Source organism: Heterocephalus glaber, unplaced genomic scaffold (genome assembly GCF_053883595.1).
Source record: "Heterocephalus glaber isolate CG9 unplaced genomic scaffold, H.glaber_assembly_v1.0 deba00001761, whole genome shotgun sequence".
Taxonomy (NCBI): Eukaryota; Metazoa; Chordata; class Mammalia; order Rodentia; family Bathyergidae; genus Heterocephalus; species Heterocephalus glaber.
In genome coordinates, this window is record NW_028258458.1 from 1760721 (window position 1) to 1782139 (window position 21419).

Genomic DNA, 21419 nt, shown 5'->3' on the forward strand with positions numbered 1-21419 from the left:
CTCCTGCGTCTCCTTACACACGTCCAGGCAGGAAACCACGCAGCTCATGTTAGGACTGAGGCAGGTGGGCAGGTTCCCCGTGGGCCCAGCCTGGCAGCACCACAGCCGCCACCTCTCCCCTCCAGCTGGTGGTGCTGCCCTACCCGATGCTGCTGCACGTGGCCACGAGGCAGGCTGCGGGCATCCGGCTGCAGGGCCAGGTCGTCATCATTGACGAGGCACACAACCTGATTGACACCATCACGGGCATCCACAGCGTGGAGGTCACCGGGTCCCAGGTGGGTCAGCCTGTCTGGGGTGGTGGGGCGCAGGTTGTTCCCCAAGGGCTGGACCCGCATTCCTCCGAGGACAGTACTTGGCAGAGCCACACGGAGGCTGACTGGCCAGCTGGGACGGTGGCCAGAGAGCAGCAGGAGTCTTGAGTTCGTGGCTCTTGTTACTGTTGATGTTGCTTCAAGGGGATTTAATTGAAGGCTCGAGAGCTGTGGGAGTTTCTCTCTGTAATCCACTGCATGCTGTGCACGGCACCAGCTGCCTCTGCTCTTCACGCTGACCCTCCAGGGGCCAGGAGTCCTAATTGACTTTGGGAGCTTGGAGATTCAGAGGGGAGGCTGTGCTGAAGTCACAAAGTGCAGGAGTGGGAAACTGGGAGGAGACCGCTGGTTACATACCTGCTGACCAGGGCCTGGGTGACCTTAGGCCAGGGTGTGATGGTTTCCATGAATATCACTCTTGGGAAACCCAGGTCTTTCCTCATCCAGTAAAAACCAACAGGGAGATTCCTTACCTGAGGGTTTCAGCCTCTTGCTTTGCCCAGGCAGGAAGCGGCTGCACACTGAGCAGAACTTCCTGTCCCCTCAGCTCCATCAGCCCAAGGGGCACAAACCCTTGCTTTGTGGGTTCCCAGTTCCCACTCCCCATGGCTGCGGCGGCTCCTGTGAGTCCTGGGCTGCCATTTTCCTGGCCCAGTGTCAGCTCTCCCTGGCACAGCCCTCACTACCTGTCCAGAGACTAGTCTGGTGTCCGTCAGGGTATTTGTGCTTTCTCTCCAGCTCTGCCAGGCCCATTCCCAGTTGCTGCAGTACACAGAGCGGTACAGGTTAGCTGTGGGCCCCGTGGTGGAAGGAAAGCCCATCAGCCTCTACAGGATGTGCTTGGGTCGCTGCCCCTGGCCAGGTCATGCAGGATCACCTTGCTGTCCAGGTCCTGGGTCCATCCTGGGTGCCCCTGCTGGGCCTAGGCTTCTTGGGATGGGACTGCTGGCTCTTTGGGGCTGGCTGGCCTTTTTTCTGGGGGTGGCTATAGTCTATGACCCTGTCCCAGGGGCAGCAAACAAAGGCCTCAGCCAGGCCAGGTAGAGGGGAGCGCTGGGGGGAACCCCCCCCCCCGCCCACGTCTGTGGGTTTCTCCTCAGGAAGCGTCTGAAGGCCAAGAACCTGATGTACATCAAACAGATCCTGTATTTGCTGGAGAAGTTTGTGGCTGTGCTGGGAGGTAGGCACGAACCCCCCCCGCCCCAGTCCCCCACCTTTTCCTTGGAAGTCACTGGGGACCCTGAGATCCTCTGTGGGTGTCAGCTGTGTCTTGGTCATTGATCTGTGAAAGTCTCATTCCTTCTAGCTTAGGCGAGCTGTCTGACCTTACATCCTAGTTCATTAGCCTGCGCTCTCTGCCCTTTATTCCACCACACTCTTCTCTGTGGCTCTAACAGTGACACCGCATTTGAAGTGCATGACGTTTTATGACCGAGTTACAGTCTCGCAGCATCTTCAGAGCCCTTGCACAGCCGCAGTTTGATTTCCCCATGAGGGGAGCAGCCTGTGCGTTTGAACCCTGGTCCATAGATGAGTCACTGAGCTGAGCGCCTGTGCGTGCAGTGGCGCCTTCGAAGGCAGGGAGCCGGTGGGGTCTGTGGGGGTCTCACCCCACGCCGGGCACCTGGCTTCTTCTGCCTTGGCCCTGCACCCCGTGGCCCAGGCAGCCCCTGTCTGCTCCCTGTGGGCGGCCAGCTGCCCTGCCTGCAGGAGGAGGTGTGGAAGGAAGGGAACGGCAAGGCTCTGGGTTCCATGTGTGTCGGGCCTGTGAGGCCGCCTGGAACCTCCTGCCCGCTCTGTGTGTTCTTTTCCTGCTGCAAATGAGCAAAAGCAAACCAGCCACCAGGGCCTGCTGAGACGGGAATGCTGGAGTCCCATGAGTGCCCTGGAGATGATGAGAAGGCAGCGAAGTGGGGGCCAGGCGACTCCCACCCTGACCTGTTCGCTTCTCTCTTTTAGGGGACATCAGGCAGAACCCCAACACACGGAGCCTCTCGCAGACAGGTGAGTGACCTGAGCTGCTCTGTCAAGGGGCACTGAAAGCTGGGCTCCAGAGCAGGCTCCCAAGATCCTTGTCTTGACTGCTCTCAGGGACGGAGCTGAAGACCATCAACGACTTCCTCTTTGAGAGCCAGGTGGACAACATCAACCTGTTCAAGGTAGGGCGCCACCTTGTGATCCTGGCACGTCACGTTTCCTTCTTAGTGCCAGCTGCAGGCAGCTGCTGCTTTAAGATTATAGAAGGAATAAAAAGCAAAGTCCCCTGTCATCAAGCAGCCTGAGGTCTGAGGACCCAGTAACTCTACAGCGTTAGCTGCCTAGGGACAGAGCACTCCCTGTGTTCTGGGTGGCACCAGGGCCTGTGACTCCCACACAGGACCTCCTGTCATCTGAGAGCAGAGAAAACCAAGGCTCAGGAAGGAGTCCGGGGAGGGTGACAGGTGGGGCCGTGGCAGCGCAGCACCCGAGCCAGGAGCCTGCGTTCTCCCTTCCGGCTGCCTGTTTCCCACTTTTCTTCTGTCCCCTCCTTTTACTTGACTTCACAAAGTGCAGTCACGTGGGTCTCCGCTTCGAGGTGTCGCTGTGTAGAACCTGCACCTCCACCTCAGTACTCGGAGCTGAGATCGGCCCCTGCTGCGCGTGGGGTCCACACCACCGGGACTGCACTCTGCCTCTGAACAAGGCCCAGACTGCACGTGCTGTAGGGAACAGGGAAAGGGGACATTACTAGAACCTCTGCAGTAAGTGCTAGTCTCCTGCGAGCCACGGCGGCACAAGCGAATTAACTTATTATGCAGGAAAGATAGAAAAAGGAGACTGAGCAGAAGCTGAGCTTTGGGTCTGATCAGTGCTGCTCTGGGCGGCAGAGACAAAAGCCCCCCGGCTTACCGCACCTTGTATTCAGTCCATCGGGAGAAGCAGATGTGACAGATGACTGGGGAGTGGTGGAATTCCTAGATCAATGAGGAACTGTGCAGATGAAGATTTGGTTCCTCCCAGGATGTCCCCCGCTGGTGTGGTCCTGCCCTGGAGAATCACAGCATCAAGGGATCCTTGAGGTCTCAGTTGTGACCTGGGCCAAAATGGAATTCTGTCTGGAATGCCACAGCTGGGCGGTAGGCGGGAGAACTAGGCTAACCAAATGATTTTCCCCAAAACTATGTAGCATTGCTCCTGACATCTTGGATTTTGCCTTAGCTCGTAGGGTTTGTTTTTTTTTAAATCTGAGTTCCTCAGCCACTGTCACTGGGAAGGAAAGCAGGGGGATGCAGCGTCTGTTCAGACCCTCAGAGAGATCAGAGCTGTCAGAACAGTTTGTGAGGCCACGGGTGTGGGGCTGTGCTGAGCCCTCATAGGGGGCCCCATGGGCAGGGTGCAGTGGGTGGGGGCCAGGCCCCCGGGAGCCACCGCCTCCTCACGGCAGGACGCTTTTGCAGGTGCAGCGGTACTGTGAGAAGAGCAAGGTCAGCCGGAAGGTATGCGTTTCCTGCCTCGGGACCCAGCGGGCTCTGACTCCGCTCCCCAGACTGGGGAGGACGTGGGCCCCAGCCCTCTGGAGTCCCTGCTTCACGCTGTCACCCTCTCCTCTTGACCAGCTCTGTGGCTTCACGGAACGCTATGGCGCTGTCCTCCCGCCGCCCCAGCAGCAGTCCAGACTGGCTGGGCTCCAGCACTTCCTGCAGAGCCTGCAGCCCAGCACGACAGAGGGTGAGTGAGGAGGCAGGGCCACTAGCGGGGCTGCAGGCCTGGGTGGTCCTGGACCACCCTCAGGAGGCCCCTGCCTCTGTCCTCCTCCTGCTCCGCACAGCTCCTGCTGCCCCCTTGGAGGAGGCTGAGCCCGGAGCTGTACGTGCTGCATCCCCGCTGATGCATGTCGAAGGCTTCCTCTCAGCACTCACCACCGCCAACCAGGACGGCAGGGTCATCCTGAGCCGCCAAGGTACTGAGCTGCTGGCCCGCGCAGGCTGCTTCCCAAGGAAGGGCCAGGCTGCAGCAGGGAGCTGCGCGGGACTGCGGGCACAGCCCACCCCGCCTGGCTTCGCGGGGGGCAGTGGGGCAGTGGCTGCCCCGATGGCCAGGGCCAGCAGTGGCCCTGTTGGTAGGGAGTCGCCTACCCGTTGTGTGACCTGCACCCGTTGCTCTCTGGACCTGGCTCTGCTCGAGTGGAAGGGAGACGGCAGCACCGTGCGCCTTGGTGTTTGGCCCGGAGGGGAAGTGGGGCTCGACGCACCTTGTCAGCCCTCGTGTGTCCCATCTGTCCTCCTTTCAGGCAGCCTCAGTCAGAGCAGCCTCAAATTCTTGCTCCTGAACCCAGCCGTGCACTTTGCCCAGGTGGTGAAGGAGTGCCGGGCGGTGGTCATCGCAGGTGGTACCATGCAGCCGGTAAGGACCCAGCCCCAGCCCCAGCCCCAGCCTCTCGTGCCCTGGGTGCTGGGGTGGCTCCGGGAAGGACGCAGCATCAGTCGGGTCCTCCCTATGTCCCACCCCCATCAACCTGAAAGAGGTGGCACTTGCAGGCCCAGCGGTGACCTCTAGGTGGCACTGCTGTGGCTTCCCATGGCCTGTGCCTGCGGAGCTGGCCTTTCTGTGGCCCAGGGCCCTGCTGCCCCCAGGGAAAGCCTTTCTGTCCCAGACCCTCAGTGCCTCCCTGCCGGTCCCTTCCTGCCCCACCACAGAGGTGTCAGCCTTCTGAGTTTGTTGTGATACAGATTTTTTAGGTTTCATTGTAGAAATCAGGGAGGAGCAAAGTGGGGGGAAGTAGGTGATAATTCCATCCACAGAGATGACATCATTGCAGTGGCCGTTCAGTGGTTAACTCTTACAGGTGTGCACGTATTTTGAAAACAAAAATGGGATTATCTGTCCATGCTGTTACAGTTCGCTTTTTCACTCAGAAACAAGACATCACGAACATCTCTCCCCATCAGCAGGGATGACTTTACTCCTCCGTGCTCTCCCCTCCCTGTTTCCCAACCCCATGGACTTGGTACATTTCCTGTTTCCTCTCCTGTGTGTGAGCTGTCAGGCTGCCCCCAGTTGTTCTGTGTTCTGAACAGCACGTGGTGAATGCAGCCGAATCTCTGCCCGGGAGCCGTGTCCCTGACAGACAGACACTGTGCCGGGCTGTGGGTCCTGACCTCCTTCCTCAGCCTCTGCTGCCTGCTCCAGTCACCACTGTTGCTCTCTTGTTTTGTTCTTGTTATTATCCAGATTTGTAGATTTTTATTTATCCTGTCTTTCCAAGTTGTCTGCAGTCATTGCTTTTGACGATCAAATCTCAGAATTGGCACTGAGAGCCCTGCCTGCCTGCCTGCTCTGGTCCAGTGGAGGAGACCCAGGCCTGGCGCCTTCTCCCTGTCACCCACCACAGGACGTCTCGGTGATGGGCGACCCACGTGCTCCTGATTGTCACTGTGCATGGGCCCTTTCATAGGGACACCTAGGAAATGCATTTTCACAAGTGTGTCTCCATTGATATTTCTGAATCAAAATCAAAGAATTCACTTTATTCGACCTTATATTTATGTCTCAGGGCAGGCAGAGGATGGTGGTGTAAACAAACATGCATTCAGTGACAGCAAAAGAAATATGATTTTGGTTGCTGGATGAATATTTGGTTTCTTACTAGATTAACATAACTGTTTGTTCAGTTCCCCGATGTACTTAAAATAGCTTCAAAATTATACCATTACTTCTGACAGTAGATCTGCTGGCCGCAGGTTCGTTCCTCTGCCTTCATGGTCCGCCCTCTCAGGGTACAAAGTCGCTTTCCAGGCTTTTCTCTCTGTGCTTCTGTTATTAGTCTAACAGGTCTCTAGGAACTTTTTTGACTTCCGTTTGGTTAGCTTGCTTTTTTCTCTTTTGACCTAATTATGTCAAAACATGTAACCATCCATGCACCCTATAAAAGCACAGGGTCTCACCTGTGTCCTTCACCAACTTGTTTTTCGCCCCACGGGAAATCATAGTCATCTGCTGCTGTAGCTTTTTGTGTTTTCGTTGGGTGGTGTATGTTTGGTTGGAGAGACTTTTTTTATACTCTTTTGCTAAAATAAGCAAATATGTGCATAGTCTTTCCTTTTTATTTGCACAAAAGACACTGGGAGCTGTGGTTGCTTCGATCGCTGTCCAGTAGCTCAGCAAGGTCCACGGGCTCAGCTGCTGCTGCTTCTGTGTGGGTGGATGAAGCACTGCTCCTGCTGCCAGCCCTGCCCTCCCACGGGCAGTCTTGCTATGAGACAGCTTCCGAGGAAAACCCTCTTCATAGCGAAGTGCTGTCTCTGAGGTGTATCTTCAGGGTAGACTCCCACATACGTACGATATTGCTGGGTTAAAAGTGAAACTCCACCTGACTTGCTAAGTCCTGTGCAATTCCCCTCCCTAGGGTTGTGTTGTGTAGCCCACCGGCAATGTCTGAGGTCTGTTCCTCCAGTGATGCAGCTTTGGGGTCTTTGCAGTTGGATAGGTGATTCTTCAGTGCTTGGGGCTGGGGCCCTGTGGAGTTAAAAACTTTCCTGTGGTGATTTCGATCTGAAGTCAAGGTTGAGACCCCCATGCCAAATCAGCCGCATGTCTTCTGTGTCCCCACGGCTGTCTGAGGAGGCTGCCAACACTGGGTGTCATTAATATTCATCTTCTTTTTGATAATTCGTCATCAGTCTTTCCTGGCTCTTTTCCTGTGCAATGTCCTGGCTGCCACCCAGCCCAGACTTCCTGCTCCGCTCCCTGCTGATCCCCCACAAATGCCCTTCATGCCAGGGCCAAGGTCCCTTTCCCTAGTCCTCTGGACGCCATACACCTGACTGTGCCCTGCAGGTGTCTGACTTCCGGGAGCAGCTGCTGGCCTGCGCCGGGGTGGAAGCAGAGCGCGTGGTGGAGTTTTCCTGCGGTGAGCAGCCGTGTTAGGGGTAGGCTGGGCAAGACTCTGCACTGCGACCTCTGCTCACTGGGCTTTGCCACTTGCTAGGCCCTGGCCTCGGACACCACAGGGTGGCTTGTCACCAGCTCTCTTCCTGCTCTCTCACTCTGTGACCCACCGTCTGCAGTATCCACCTTTATTGTAGCTGAGACACCCCGAGTGTGGGTTGAAAACCCTGTTCCTGGTCTGGGACATGGGTGGGAAACCCCTCCCTGAACTCTGCCTGGTGGAACAATTTCCAGCCCCTCTCTGGGTGTCACCAGGTCACGTGATCCCGCCAGACAACATCCTGCCCCTCGTCCTCTGCAGCGGGCCCACCAACCAGCAGCTGGAATTCACCTACCAGAAGAGAGAGGTGCCTGCTATGGTGGGTGCAGCCAGCACTTCCACAGACCCCCCCCCAGGGCATAGCACAGCTTGGGGTCTGCGGCCAGTCCCAGGATTGGGGAAGTTGGCCCTGATGCACCTGTTCCACAGGCACCAGATGAGTGGCATCTCTAGGGGTTTCTCAGGGAAGGTGTGGGCCGCTCCACCCCTCAGCCACTAAGTGATCTCCCTCAGCCCTCCAGGTGTCCCTTTAGGAGGCTGCCCATTCCCTTAGTTCCCTTGGTTCTGTCAGCCCTGCCCTGGGCAGGGTGCAGGTGTGGGACACATCTCCAGCCACCTATGTGGGGACCAGTGACTTCCTTGTCATGGATGCTGCCTGTCGGGACATGGGGCTGGGGCACGTGGTGGTCTGACACTAGCACTGTGTTCTCTCTGGGTGCTGGCGTTGGGACCTGTGTCGCAAAGGCAGTTTGCACCTAGTGCTGGGTGGGCACGTTTGCCAGGAGGCTGGCATATCCACCTTCTGGTTCCACTCTGGGCCAGGTGGCCACAGTCCTCCTGGGCCCAGGCATGCCCTAGGTAGAACTCTGTCCTCGGCTTGGAGCCCAGGGTGTGTGGTGTCCCAAGGGCCCGTTCCACAGGGTTCCCATCTGCACCTAGATGGACGAGGCGGGCCGCATTCTCTGCAACCTGTGCAACGTGGTCCCCGGAGGACTGGTCTGCTTCTTCCCTTCCTATGAGTACCAGCACCAGGTCCTTGCCCACTGGGGCAAGAGTGGCCTGCTGACTCGCCTGGCTGTCAGGAAGAAGGTGAGGGGCCCTGCACCTGGCACCCCCTCCTGGGTGGCAGTGCCCCCGGAGCTTCTGGGTCCTCACGCTCTGTGAAGCCACGTGGTTCCCCTTCTCCTGGGCCCTCGCTGCACCACTTCCATCTCTGGTCTCTGGGTCCTGGCCAGAGGGATGCCCACAGCTGGACTCCATGAGGGTCCTGTCCCCAGGGTGCAGAGCACGCCCTGGAACAGATGTAAGACCCTCGTTCCTCAGCCCTTTCCTGGGAGACTGTCTTCTCCTCCAGATCTTCCAAGAGCCCAAGAGAGCCGGCCAGGTGGAGCAGGTGCTGGCGGCGTACGCCAGGTGCATTGAGGTGAGGGGCAGAGGCCGGGTGCGGGGACCGCGCGGGGCTGGCACCATCCCTGCCCTGTCTTAGTGCCCTGGGGGGGTCTTGCCGCAGAGCTGTGCCCGGGCGAGCGGCCCTGGGACCGGGGCCCTGCTCCTCGCTGTGGTCGGAGGGAAGATGAGTGAAGGGATCAACTTCTCTGACGACCTGGGCCGGTAGGTGGGCTCTTCCCTGCTGGGGCTGAGAGCTCGGGGCCCTGGCTGCAGTCTGCTGCCGCCGAGTCTGCACCCAGCCCGGCTGCTCGGGTCCTCCGGGGTGGCGTGGATCACGGGAGTGAAGGAAGGGGTGTGGGGCCTGTGGAGCGGGCAGCGAGGCAGACCGTGGCCTCGGAGATCTGATTCCCTGGCCCGGGCTGTCACCGCGCATGCTCACCCAGGTGCGTGGTGATGGTGGGCATGCCCTACCCCAGCATCAGGGCTCCCGAGCTGCAGGAGAAGATGGCCTACTTGGACCAGCGCCTTGTGAGTCCTGTGAGCTGCCAGAGGGGCGGGGGCCGGAGGAGAGCGGGCTCACCCCAGGCCCGGGACTTCGAGGCTCTGCTGTGAGCCCTTCGGAGGTGTGGGGATGCAGGCCTTGCCTTCTTGCTTCTCCACAAGGTCAACCTTCTGCTGGCCTCGCCCGTGAGGCCTGGGTCTTTCCTCGGGGACAGGAGGGATCCCAGGCAGGGGGCGACAGACCCCTCTGCTCATCTGTCCCCTTTCCCGCCGCAGCCTGGCACCCCTGGGCAGGTGCCCCCCGGGAAGGCCCTAGTGGAGAATCTGTGCATGAAGGCTGTCAACCAGTCCGTAGGTGAGCCTGGGGCTGTCCTGGCCCTCGATGCACAGCCGGGGACGGATGGACAGCGGGGAGGAGGTGACAGGCAGGGCCTTTACCTGCCCTCTCCCACCTGAGGGCCGAGAATGGAGGGACACAGAGGGTGCACGCTGTGGGGAAGGCAGGTTGAGCTCGGAGCCGCCTCTGTGCCACCCAGGCAGGGCCATCCGGCACCAGAGGGACTTTGCCAGCATCGTGCTCCTGGACCAGCGGTACGCCCGGCCCCCCGTCCTGGCAAAGCTGCCCGCCTGGATCCGAGATCGTGTGGAAGTCAAAGCCACCTTCGGCGCTGCATTTGCTGCGCTGCGGAAGGTCAGCCCAGCCTTCTTTCTCCCCGGCCCCCCCACCCAGAGATGTGGTTTCTTTTTCTTTTTTTGGTACCGGGCATCGAACTCGGGTCCTTGCTCTTGCGCAGCAGGCGGCGAAACCACTGAGCTCAAGCCCCGGCCCCGAGATGTGGTTTCTTACGGCCTCTTCCTGTGCCCACAGTTTCACCGGGAGAAGGTGGGGCCCTCCTGATGGCGGCCACATCGCTACCTGCCCCGGTCCCTGCCGTGCCTGAGAAAGTGGCTCCACACCGGCCCCCCAGAGCCGGCAAGTGCCAGGGTCCAGGGGGTCCCAGTGAACCCAGCAGGAGCCGATTGAGCTCCTCCCTTGGGAGCAGTGGGTTCTGCCATGCTGGGGCCCAGCCCAGGACAGCTCATGCTGGGACTCTCCCCACCCAGCGTGGCCTGGGGTCAGCTTCCTGACACTGCCCCTACCCCTCCACAGCACCCACCTTCCCAGAGGCTATGCCCACCTGCCCTTCCCGGCACTTTCAGAGACCCTGTGTTTGTCACCGAGACCCTGGAAGGTGCCCTCCCTCCCTGCACCTGCTCTCAGCACCCCTCTCCTCGCCCCAGTCCAGCCTTAGTCCCCCTGAGCCTGGAGCCCATGGGGAGCAGGACAGGCCTGGCTCCAGGGGACGCGCTGAACTGCCTGGCCACGTTCCTGGTGCACAGCGCACTCTGCTCGGTCTCGGTTCTCATGTCACCTCTTTATTGATTCCTGGTGCATCAGTGATTTCCTCTCCAACCTCTTTAGTGAGGACAGCGGCGCTGTGGTGGGGCGGCACCACTCAGGCAAGGCCCAGGCACGGCACCGGGAAGCCCCAGCTCCCTGCTGGTTCCTGCTGCACAGCCAGAGCCAGGGCTCAGGGGTGTGGGAGGGCTCGGGCGCCGGGCCCCTAGGACTCCCAGTCGTCCTCGTCCTCCTCTCCCGGGGCCTGCTGTGGGGGCGGCAGAGGCGGGATGGAGTCTGACATGCGGGCGAAGGCTCCTCCCGGGCCCTCGCTGGCTGCTGTCCCTGGTCCTTTCCCAGAGATGCCTGGGAGGGAAGGGCTGTTAAGTGGGGTTGGTTGGGCACAGGTTTGCCCGCTCCTGGAGACAGGATGTGCAGAATACCCCAGGTCCCCCAGGGAGCTGCGTGTCCCCTCGTACCTTTGCGCCTCATGACCAGCTTGTTAAAGAGATCCGACATCAGGTCCCCGCCCTGGCTCGTGGCTCTCACTGCAGGGGAAGCTCAGTGAGGAGGGTTCGGGACGGGAGGAGGCCACCCTCGGGGGGCTGAGCTCACCCCAAGTACTCAGAGTACTTCCTGCCCCAACCACTCCTTGGAAGCTCCGGGGCAGGACTCTGTTCTCCGGGGGAGGGGCTTGAGCTGGCTGAGCCGAGAGGACGCCCCACTCAGGAGCCCAGGATGCGGACGTCAGGGTGGCCGCCCAGGCCTCCCTCGAGCACCCTGGGGAAGCTGGGCCAGGCTGGCCGAGGCACCCGCCTGCCTGCTGGGTAGGCGGCACCCTGGGGTCCCCAGGACTGGAGGGAGACCTTCGCTTGGAGCAGCGGGAGGAGGGCCGCACCTTGCTCCTGCTCCTTCTGCTTCTTCTTCTCCAGCTTGCGCTCTTTGACGCTGCGCAGCTTGGCCTTGCCGATGCCCCCAGCTTGGCGGATGGACTCCAGCAGGGTGGCCCGGCCACTGGAGGGGAGCACCACCTCCTTGGGAGCCCCCTGGAGTGCTGCTGGGAAGGGGGAGGGCAAGGTGCGGGAAGCTGGGGCTTCCGGGCCATAGGGAGTCAGAGCCTGGTGTCCAGCCGTTTGTGTCCCTCCCCCCCGCCTGGCCCTTCAGGTGCCACCCTGCAGTGGTGGGCCCTGGGAATCACTGGTGTGCTGATAGATTACCACTGTGACAAGTGGACCAGCAAGACTTCTGTGCCTCTTCTGGAGGCTGTACATAGATTGGGAGATGCAATATTAAACCAAAGTTCTGAAATTTCCATTTTCCAGTAGATCTTTTTATGCTGGTTCAGCCCGGAATGGGGGGCACAGCCCCACCTTTCCAGCCCCGCCAGGAGGTCAGAATTCCAGAGCTCTGCAGTCTGGAAGTCACTGTTTGGATGTGGAAACTTGTGCAGATCTAGGATCCACAGCTGCGTCACCTACAGATGCCTGGCCCTACCTGAAGGAGGGGTGCTGCTGGGGTCTTCTGGGGGTCCTGGGATGGTCAAGGCTGCACTCTGGGGGGGCAGGCCTGGGGGTACGCTGGCTGGCACTGCAGGAGCTGGCGGCGGTGGCGGAGGCGGCGGAGGAGGCGGAGGTGCTGTGAGAACCCCACCCTCTAGGTCTGAAACAGATGTACGGCGAGTCAGGGCGCTCCCGGGCCCAGCCCCACCCTAGTGCCCAGCTCACCTGGCCTGAAGGGCTCCGCCACCTCTGTCTGGAAGGTGGGCAGCTCAGGGATGGTGCCAGGGGCAGAGGGGGCGATGCCTGGGCCCAGGTCAGCGCTGTACATGAGGTCATCGGCGATGCCGGGCAGGTCCGGCAGGTAGGATGGCACATCGATCTCGGGCACCTGGCCCAGGTCTGGGACATAGAAGTAGTTCTCTGGAACCTGCGGGACCCAGGAGGGGACCTGTGAGCAGTGGCCACACGGTGGGGACCTGGTCTGCAGTGTCACCTTGGGGGCCAGCAAGCCCTCCACACGCCAGGATGGGCCCTGGCCGCCAGCCCCCTCCCGCACCTGCTGCTCCAGCTGCTCTCGCTTGCTGATGGACAGAGGGGCATCAAACAGCTTCTCCTCCGTTTCTGTCCCCAGCGTCAGGTGGGTTTTTGTGACAGCCCCCGCCAGGGGGTCCAGGAAGACGTACTTCTTGTACCTGTGGGGTGGGTGGGGTTCAGGCCCCTGACCACCCCTCCCTGGTTTGGGGGTGGCACTTGTTCGGTGGTGCCCAGGCCTTACCGGATGCTACACCCACCCTGCACCGGACCTGACGCCCTGGGCCCCCACCCCCCACCCCTCTGAGCCCCCTCCCAGCCCTACAGGTTCTCTGTGGTGTTGAACAGCAGCAGGGAGCTGACAGAGCTGATGTTGCTGGGGAGACCCCCGAGCCCCTCCTCGGTCTCATCCTCGGGCTCCGGCTTGGTGCTCACACACACGGGGAAATACTTCAGCTTCTCCTGGGGTGGCGGCAGGGATGCAGGGAGGTTCAGCGCCGGGCACCCCACGCTGTCCCAGCCAGAACCCTCTGAGGTCAGCGCCCCACACCCTGGCCTGGGCTGTGGCCCTCGAGGCCCCCAGACCTGTAGGGCCCGCTCATCCAGCGGCCGGTGCTTGCTCTGGATGCGATGGCGTGGCCGTCGCTGTAGGCCTGGGTCCTGCGCACCGGCGAAGATGGAGCTGTACTCCTGCAGGCGCTCGGGAGCCGGATACTTGGCGCTGGAGAACACCTGTCAGCACAGCGACACCCGAGCGGCTGAGAGGCTGGAGAGCCTTCGGGTGCTCAGGTGCACAGCAGGCCCGGGGTGGGGGCAGAGCCTGGCAGGAAGCAAGGTCAAGGCAAGGCTGACCACGGGGCGCAAGGAGGTGCAGAAGTAGCGTGGGACGCAGGCTCTAGCTACCTTGATGGCCTTCTTGCTGCCCTTGATCTTCTCAATCTTGGCCTGGGCCAAGGAGATCCTCTCCCCAACGACCTGCAGCTGGCTGCGGCTCAGCTCCACGCGCTGGGAGATCCTGAAAGGAAGGAGCACAGAGGCTGGGACTGCACCGCACCAATGGCCTTCCCCCTCCTGCACACTCAGCAGGGCGCTTGCGTCCAGGCTCTCAGATTGGCCCCATCTGCTCCTCAGGGCCTGTTACTGTCCAGGTCGCCTACTATGAATGTCCTAGATGGGGGTCTCCACCTTCATCCTACTGAGTTCCTCGGGACCCAAGTTGACATCTGCTCGTGACATCGGAGGGCCACAGTTCCGCCTCCAGGTGTCCATGCTACAAGCAGGGGCAGGCAGAGCCCATCGTGTCCCACCCACAGGATGGACAGCCGATACAGCTGGCAGAGCCCTGGCACCGTCCCACAGAGCCATGTGGGGTGTGCAGAAAGCGGCCTCTTTGCAGAGGAAACAGTTCAGCCAGGCTGAGTGGGAATCCAGGCCTGACTGGCTGCCAGCGCCTCACCCAAACCCCAGCCCTGCTGAGGAACAGACCCTGCGTATCCGTACAGGCTATGGGTGGCCCTGCTCCTCACCCCTCCACCCTCCGGTGGGTGATCCCAGCCGCCCTGCTGTCCCCTGACGGGAGACAAATGCAAACAGGTCTCATGGCCCCTACATATGCAGGCTCCCACATGGCTGGTTGTCTCCCTACAGTCTGATCACGGATGCCTCCGAGTTGCCATTTGCTGGCGGCAGGAGGAGGTGCAGGAATAGCCCCTCCTTCCCCTGCGAAAGAGCAGAGCCAGGACTGGGGTTAGGTGGGCCACAGGAAACCCTGGGTTCCACAGGACGGTGGGCCATGACCTCTCGGGCACTTGTGAGGAGAGCTTCCGGACCCAGGGCTCCTCCCACACAGGGCAGCCAGGAGTCCAAGGGGCTTCTCAGTGGTACCTTGCTGGGCACCGGGTGGGGCAGCACCCACCTGCTGAAGATGTCTCCTGAGACCTTCTGCAGGTACTGCAGGGCATCAGCCACCTGCTGCATGGCTTCCTCTCGCCGCAGGTCTGGCTGGATGAGAGGGACAGCGTAGGTCTGGCCGGCCAAGGAGTGCTGGGTCCTCACCATGGCCATGGTGCCTGTGGGTGGGAGTCCGAGCATTAGGACTGGGGACCGGGAGTATTCCTGTGACAGACTGGGCCATGGCCAGGGACCCCAGATACAGGCGAGTCCAGGCCAGTGTGAGGAGGGCCTAAGGAAGGAGTGCAGGGGTGGAGGACCAGAAGGCAAAGCACATCCGAGAACTCTGAGACAAGTGGAAGCTGATTCTTTCCATCTCCTGTAGGGAGCATTTCTATATATATTTGGGGGACAAATCATCCCACTGTTGCCTTGCCTGAGAGAGCGGGCTATGGCATGCAGAAACATAACTCCATGCTGCCTCTGGTCACAGTTGAGGCCTCAACACCCTGTGATGCTGTGGTGCTCAAAGGCAAGACAGCACCAGGTGAAGATATCCTGGTTCCCTGAGAACCCAGTAGTAATATAAGAGAGAAAGGTTTCACCTGGGGAGGGAGGTGTTCCTTATCAGCCCAGCTCATCCCACCCACTGAGGTGGGAATGCTCTCCTTTCCACCCTCATCAGCGTGAAATTTGCATCAGCACAGGATCAGCTGTGTGATCACCACCGTCCCCCAAGTCACCCCATACTCCCTGTAATTATTGTGTGCACCCAATAAATAGCGGCTAGTTTGGAGAGTCTGTCTTTGCCCACTCTGAGGCACTGACCTCCCAGCCTCCCATATGCTTTGAAATTACCCATGTCTCTGTTGTCTTTTTTTTTCTTTAGCTCTGGCCATCCTCCTTTCTAGGCAGTTGGAGGAAATCGGCCTCCAATAATCTCCCATGCTGTAGACTGAAAACTGCCCTTGTTCTTTAAGAAGTCTTTAGTCCCAAGGATAAAGCTTATGCACAACGCAGCCGGCCAGCATCTTCCCCAAACCCAAGCTGCTCCTTGGCGCCTCCTGCTGTTCTCCTGAGCTCTCCCTTCTCCCCTCTTGGCTCCCCCACCCTCTGTAGCCAGCGTTTTGCTGATCTGAGTTGATGGTGCAGCTCTACTTCTTCTGCAGCATTCAGCTCCTCCTCCACACTCAGGCTTCCAGGAAAGCCACTCCCAGCTTTGCAGGCGTGCGCCTACCGTGAATCTCCAGGACCCAGAAGTTACTCCACACTCCCCATTTCCTTCCTATTAAGCAACCAAAGGGGCCAGCGGATCCCCAAGCCTGGGAAAGGCCCGACCCTCCAAGACCACCACAGCCTTTCAAGAACCCCCTGCCCCGAGCGAGCGTACTACTTCTGATGCCAGTCTGCCGCCACCTGACTCAGGTCAATCCCGTGCTTCTCCCACCAGGAGAGGGGAACTGAGAGAAGGTGCTTTCTGTGCTTGTCTTGGGCTGAACTCCTCCTCAGTTACCACATCTGGATGTGTGAGGCAGAAGTCCAGGCTCAGCTGTTCTGAGAAGTAGCAAGGACCTACAGGTGTGCATACAGCTGCTTTGAGGCCTCCTCCTCCTGTCTGCAAACACCTGGTGATCAGCTGTCAAGTGGAGACCCCTTAGGAGGCATAGGAGGCAGAGAGAGCACCACAGACACAGTTAAACCATCAGCACTCTGACCAGGCCTCCAATACGGTCCTAAGGAGTGAGAATCCCTTCCTGGTCTGGAGCCTGGAAAAGCCTCTCAGCAGAGTCTGCACCTCTCTGCCAATGAGAGGGAGCAGGAACAGGAAAAGGAACACACAGAGAAGCAACGTGAGGGCTGCCACTGGGTGGGCACTGTCCGGTCTGGTGGGCACCAGCTCCCACTTCAGACAGGCAGCACCCGAAGTGTGACTCACCGGAACTGAGGGCCACTCAAGTACAAGGAGCACCCCCAAATTCAGAGACTGAGAGGAAGAAATCATGGAAAATACGTTTATGCTGATTCCATGCTGCCGTGACCACATTTTAGGTCTACTGGGTTAAATCGATTACTAGTTTCATCTGTTTCTTTTTGCTTTTAAAAGGATGTAAGTGGCCATCATAATCTCGTTTTCTCTTTCTTTTTCCTGTGCCCTTTGATTGTAAAGAGCTGAGTCCGTTCCTTTTCTCCAAGACTGGATTCTGCCCTAAGGATCATATCAATCATAATGTTTTCATTTTATCGTCCCCTCTGATATCTGGTAGCCCTTAAACAATTATCATGAAGATAATCTTTTGGACCCTCTTCAGTATTTTCATATGCTACAATATTACCACCACCAACATTCATTTATACTAGTAATTATTACTTCGGTTACCTAATACCACCTACACACCTTAGAACCATTCTACTCAAGAAATATCTCATTTATTTCTTAGTATCAGTGAGTTTTTCTTTATCCCCAGTTTTTGATAAGGAAATGGAGGTGGACCAACCAAGTAACATTTTTTTTGTCATTAAGCCACACTTGAGCCAGTGCTGTGTGGATTCAGAACTTCTGTGATTTATCAGTGTTTTTTTAAGCATTAAAGTGCAAATCTTAGGTCAGGGCCCGGGATTTAGCTCAGTGGTTCTGCCACCTGCCCCACAAGCCCAAGGACCCGAGTTCGATCCCCGGTACCAAAAAAAAAAAAAAAAAAAAAAAAAAAGAGCACCTCCAGGTGTGGAACGCTTTCTGGACCCCGGCCCTGGGGTCCCTCCCCGCAGGCTTACTGCTGTCCCCACATGGGAGAAAACTGCACAAAGAACGCTTAAGAGGAACATGGTCTCCTTGAAAACGATTCACAACCCCTTTAGCGGGCACAGTAGCCTAGAAAGCTGGGGTGTAGTTGAAAATAAAACCTGGACATTTTATCCACAGCAGTCTGTCTTGAGGAGTCTGCTTATTAGAAACCCTGACTCCTCCCTGGCTCCATTACTGTGACTGCAGTTCATCCGAGGCCTCTGACATATTTAATGCATTCCATAAACACATTCGTTTTCTTTTTCCGAACTGAGGATGGAACCCACTGAGCTCCATCCCCAGCTCTCTTGAAACTGGGTCTCAGTAGCTAAGTTGCCCCAAGTGGGCTGCAACTTGCGACCCTCCTGCCTCAGACCTCCCAGAGTGCCGGGCTGACCCCGCGGCTTTCTGATCCTTTTACACTGGGGAGGAAGATCGGCCAGGGTGGTCGGTGCCGCTGCGTGGATCAGGGGCGAAGGGGACGCAGGGCGGCGGCGGGGGGACCACGCGCTGTAGTGGCCTCGCCGTCCGCTCCCCGCGCCCGGAGCCCGCACCCCAGCCCGCAGCCCAGCCCGCACCCCACGCTCCAACCTGGCTCCGCAGCCCCACGCCCCGGAAGCCGGTGCCCGTCTTCCTTCCTCTCGCGCCGCAGGGTCCTAGCGCTGCCCGCACTGCTCGCTCGCAGGCCCCGCCCCTCCAGCCTCCCTCACTCCCAGGCTTTCAGATGGCTTTTACAGCCTCGATTTTAGCAGCCTTGATTTACCCTGTGGATAAAGACTCTTCGTTCCCAGCACCCTAGCTCAGTGCTTAGTACGCATATGGTCCTGGCTTTGATTCCCCAGCGCCAAATAAATAAAGAAATGTAGAAGCCTGGCACAGGACAGACCATGCAGGACTAGGCTCACGGGAGACGCGCGGCGGTTCAGTTCAGTCGCGGTGAGGACGCGGTCAGAGCAGCAGGACTGCAGGTCAGGTCCTCGAAAGGAGAAGCGCCCGCCCTTAAATCCACCTCCGCAGCTGGCTCAGGTGGAGACGCGAAAGGGGAACAAGAGGAGAAGGACAAAAGCTACAGGAGAAAGGGAACTGGGACCCTTCCTCCCAGGAGGGAGGTCTGTTGAGTCCCTGCACAGGGCTCTTCCCTAACCCCAGACCTGGACTCCGCCCGGACTTCCAGAAAACATTAGAAAAGCAAGAGAACCAGCTGCCTTTTGAACTCTTTTCAACTCATTTTCTTGGGAACCAGTCCCTGGCTTTGCCTGTCTATATAAGGCCAAGGCAAGAGCTTTTTTCCCTAATATTTCCAATAAACAATCTCCTAAACGCCTCCCTTTGTCCTCAAATTTAATCTTCAATTTTGAGCGTCAAAGAACTCAGGTTTATAAACAATTACCTGTATGGATACCGAGAATTCTCGGGCAGACTCAGACAGACAGTAGCATGTGGAAGCAGGGCAGGAAGGCACAGGTGGAGTTTAATGGACGAGGTGTTAATTCTGGATGCTGAGGCTTTGTGGAGACAGGCAGTGGTGGTGAGTGCGCTGAAGGCAGCCAAACTGCCCAAACAATGGGGCCTGTGGCTGGCACGGAAGCAGGGCCTGGTGTGCCCGAGGCCCTGGCACAGTCCCCATGTCACGCACACAAAGTTTGAAGTGGCAAAGCTATGGATTTTAATTTTGTTCTTTCGGTACTGGGGATTGAACTCAGGACCTTGTACTTGCCAGGCAGGGACTGCGCCACTGAGCTAAATCCCCAGCCCTGGATTTTTAAAATCATAGTAAAAAGCTGGCAGAAAGAAAAGGAGGGAAGTGCGGGAGAAAGGAAAAGAAAAACAAATGTGGGCGGGTGATTTAGCTCAGTGGTTTCGGCGCCTGCTGCTCAAGCGCAAGGACCTGAGTTCGATCCCCGGAACCAAAAATAAATCCCAAAAACCCAAATGCTTTTTAAAAAGTTAAACCTATAAGGGAAGCTCCAGTCTAGACCATGCAATGGTTCTTCCTGGGGTCCCCTGGCTTGCTTCTTCCAACCTTTCAAGGTTGCCAGGTAAAAATACTGGATGCCTACTTAATTTAAATTTCAGATAAATAGTAAATTTTTTTAGCATAAGCATGTTCTCCACTTAGTTTAGTATCTACTTGTGCCGAAACGCTGTTTATCTGACATCCACGATTAACCAGGCGTTTTAGATTTTCATTTGGTAAGCCTGAAGCCCTCCTAAGAGCCCCGCGCACTGCCAGCTGCCTTCCAGTGTGGCACTGGGATCTGCAGTCTCCTTTCCCTGTGGCCCAACAGCGACCTTGTCCCTGTCTCTGAGGCACTGTCTCAAGGTGGCTGCCTTCGCCCCACCCCTTTCATCAGGGCCCCTCCTGGGGTGAGCAGCAGTGGCAGTGGCTGGCTCCTGGGCCAGGGTCCCTGCAGTTGTTGGCCAACTATGGTAGGCAGGACCGGGCCTCTTGTGATGCTCTGGGGCTCACTGAGGTGCAGATGCGGCTGCCTGGGGCCAGGTCTTCTGCCTGCAGGACACTGGCCAACAGCACATGCGCGTCCCGGGGTCTACTGAGCCTGAGTCTCACGCTCCAGCCCACCCGTAGGCTCCCGTCCTATATCCTGTCCAACACCCTGCACCTGCCCACTGCCTCGGCCTTCTCCGCCTTGCTTGTGCTCAGGTCCTGGACCCCAGGAGTGCCACACACCAGTGTGCCTCGCCCACCTCTATAGTCGTGATCCCATCATGTGTGTCAGGATAGACTCGTGGTAGCTGTCTGACTGGGTGCTGCAGCGCTGTGCACCCCACGGAGGGCTGGTCATCAGGAAACAGTGCCATTGGTGTCTGTCCAGTGAGGGCCAGGGAGGACCCGCCCTCCTGAAGGGAGTGGGTCCATCCATGATGTCCCTGGGCCGGATCTGTGCCGCTCTGGGAAGGACATCCTGCCTAAACAGTCCTCACACTGTCCACAATTTGGGGGACAGCTGGAAAGGGACTACACTCTGCCACCATGCCAGCTTGTTGTCACAGCTAATCTCCACAGCTCACCCTCACGCCGCTGCTCCTGGTGGCTGAGCCAACAGCTGGCATCGCACATGCGCCCTCCAGTGCCCACAGTGTGAATGGGCAGTGATGAAGTCACTCAGTTGGCTTGCTCTGTGGACCACTGGCGGGCGCAGTGGCTCAGCCTAGAGGGTGGGGAGGAAGGTAGCATCCTTAGGACAGGAGGCTGCAACTCAATTCCTCCCATCTTGGCACACCCCCACATCCCTTATGTTGGGCTGGGGCTGGGACAGCTGCATGAACCACCCCGACTTGTAGCCCATGGCCCCGTCATGTGGGCCTGTGAAGGGAGAGAGTCCCAGATGCAGATACCTTTGGTCCTGCCTGTCACATCCAGGGATCCACAGGAGGTCCCTCCCTCTGGGCATCCAGCAGTGCCTTCACTTCTGAGTTTATTTGGCCTCTCCTCCTGCCATTCTTCAATAATCCTACAGTTATTCTTACAGTCACTACCACCTGCAACAACCACCTTTTCCATTTGAATATTGTTTTGGAGGGTTTAATTCCTATACCTTCCATTATATTTGCCATCAGTTCTATTATTTTTGCTTAATCTTGCTGACTTATTCAATTCTAGCTTGTCTCTTCCTCTGGTTTTCTCAATTATTTTTACTAATTTTTGATGCACTCTTTTTTTGTAGGCCACTATGTTTCTTAATCCCATAATAAGTAATTTTTCCTCTTCAAGAACTATTATGATTTTAGTATTGATTGTGAGTTGACAGTTGGCCGTTTTTCTCCTCTCATCCTCACATTTTTCAATATTTCCGAGGCTATTTTTGCAGATGAGCACTCTTGTGTGACCTTGAGCCTTCTGGACTGGGTTGCCCATAGTCTACTATAAAAACTCTGAAGTTAATACGGAGATGTATTTAATTTACATGTTAATTAAGAAGAAAGCTAGACAGGGCACAAAGGTGAGCTTTCCTATCCCTTGACTCAATAAGTCTTCTCATTCATTCTTTTTAATCATCCTGTGTTATTGGGAAACATGTATCTATATATCTAGATCTTTCTTTGTAAACATTATGCATACATGCAAATTACATGTATGCAAAAATTTTTCCTGTCTTTACCCCTAGTTATTTTTTAGGGTTCATTCAGTATGTGAAATAAAATCATT

The 21419-nt window shown here is 57.7% G+C and overlaps 2 protein-coding genes and 1 long non-coding RNA gene across 12 annotated transcripts in view; 2 read left to right on the top strand and 1 right to left on the bottom strand.

The window, feature by feature from the left end:
• Ddx11 (DEAD/H-box helicase 11) overlaps window positions 1-10244 on the top strand; it is a 32451-nt gene extending 22207 nt beyond the window's left edge. For 2 of the 7 annotated variants that reach the window (XM_021245267.2, XM_087202012.1), the window contains 18 exons: window positions 126-278; window positions 1053-1099; window positions 1415-1494; window positions 2274-2318; window positions 2406-2473; window positions 3752-3790; window positions 3911-4022; window positions 4123-4254; window positions 4585-4697; window positions 7131-7203; window positions 7497-7600; window positions 8221-8370; window positions 8636-8704; window positions 8768-8892; window positions 9114-9198; window positions 9448-9526; window positions 9708-9862; window positions 10040-10244. In XM_021245267.2, the coding sequence (XP_021100926.2) occupies window positions 126-278; window positions 1053-1099; window positions 1415-1494; window positions 2274-2318; window positions 2406-2473; window positions 3752-3790; window positions 3911-4022; window positions 4123-4254; window positions 4585-4697; window positions 7131-7203; window positions 7497-7600; window positions 8221-8370; window positions 8636-8704; window positions 8768-8892; window positions 9114-9198; window positions 9448-9526; window positions 9708-9862; window positions 10040-10069 (1659 nt within the window). In that variant the 3' untranslated portion in view covers window positions 10070-10244. Of the gene's footprint in view, window positions 1-125; window positions 279-1052; window positions 1100-1414; window positions 1495-2273; window positions 2319-2405; window positions 2474-3751; window positions 3791-3910; window positions 4023-4122; window positions 4255-4584; window positions 4698-7130; window positions 7204-7496; window positions 7601-8220; window positions 8371-8635; window positions 8705-8767; window positions 8893-9113; window positions 9334-9447; window positions 9527-9707 lie in introns of all 7 variants that reach the window. The other 5 variants (XM_013065910.3, XM_087202013.1, XM_021245264.2 and 2 more) reach the window with 3 other exon arrangements.
• A 323-nt stretch (window positions 10245-10567) lies between these two features.
• Window positions 10568-17808, bottom strand: Washc1 (WASH complex subunit 1). Of its 4 annotated transcripts, none has more exons than XM_087202019.1 (11): window positions 17184-17808; window positions 14495-14648; window positions 13483-13594; window positions 13165-13311; window positions 12905-13041; window positions 12605-12740; window positions 12274-12475; window positions 12044-12208; window positions 11448-11606; window positions 11029-11097; window positions 10568-10915 (listed from the first exon to the last, which is right to left on the bottom strand). In XM_087202019.1, exons 1-11 carry the CDS (start codon window positions 17290-17292, stop codon window positions 10776-10778), a joined length of 1530 nt encoding a protein of 509 aa, XP_087058145.1. In that variant the 5' UTR covers window positions 17293-17808; the 3' UTR covers window positions 10568-10775. The 4 variants fall into 4 exon arrangements, with proteins under 4 accessions (XP_087058145.1, XP_087058144.1, XP_087058146.1 ...); XM_087202018.1 differs by having other exon boundaries at window positions 10568-10817; window positions 17184-17793; XM_087202020.1 differs by lacking the exon at window positions 17184-17808 and having other exon boundaries at window positions 10568-10817; window positions 11448-11603; window positions 14495-14643.
• On the top strand, window positions 13228-15552 carry LOC147821131 (uncharacterized). The gene is made up of 2 exons (XR_015447639.1): window positions 13228-13368; window positions 13711-15552. It is a non-coding gene; the product is annotated as an uncharacterized LOC147821131 (long non-coding RNA).
• Window positions 17809-21419: the final 3611 nt, after the last annotated feature.

Coding starts and splice junctions, on each gene's coding strand:
- Washc1 (XM_087202018.1), bottom strand. CDS start 17,292: ATGTTCCTCTTAAGCGTTCTTTGTGCAGTTTTCTCCCATGTGGGGACA. Junction 13,595..14,494: donor TCAGGAGACATCTTCAGCAG/GTGGGTGCTGCC, acceptor CCTTCCTTTCAG/GATCTCCCAGCGCGTGGAGC. Junction 11,607..12,043: donor CAGCAGCACCCCTCCTTCAG/GTAGGGCCAGGC, acceptor CCCCCTTCCCAG/CAGCACTCCAGGGGGCTCCC.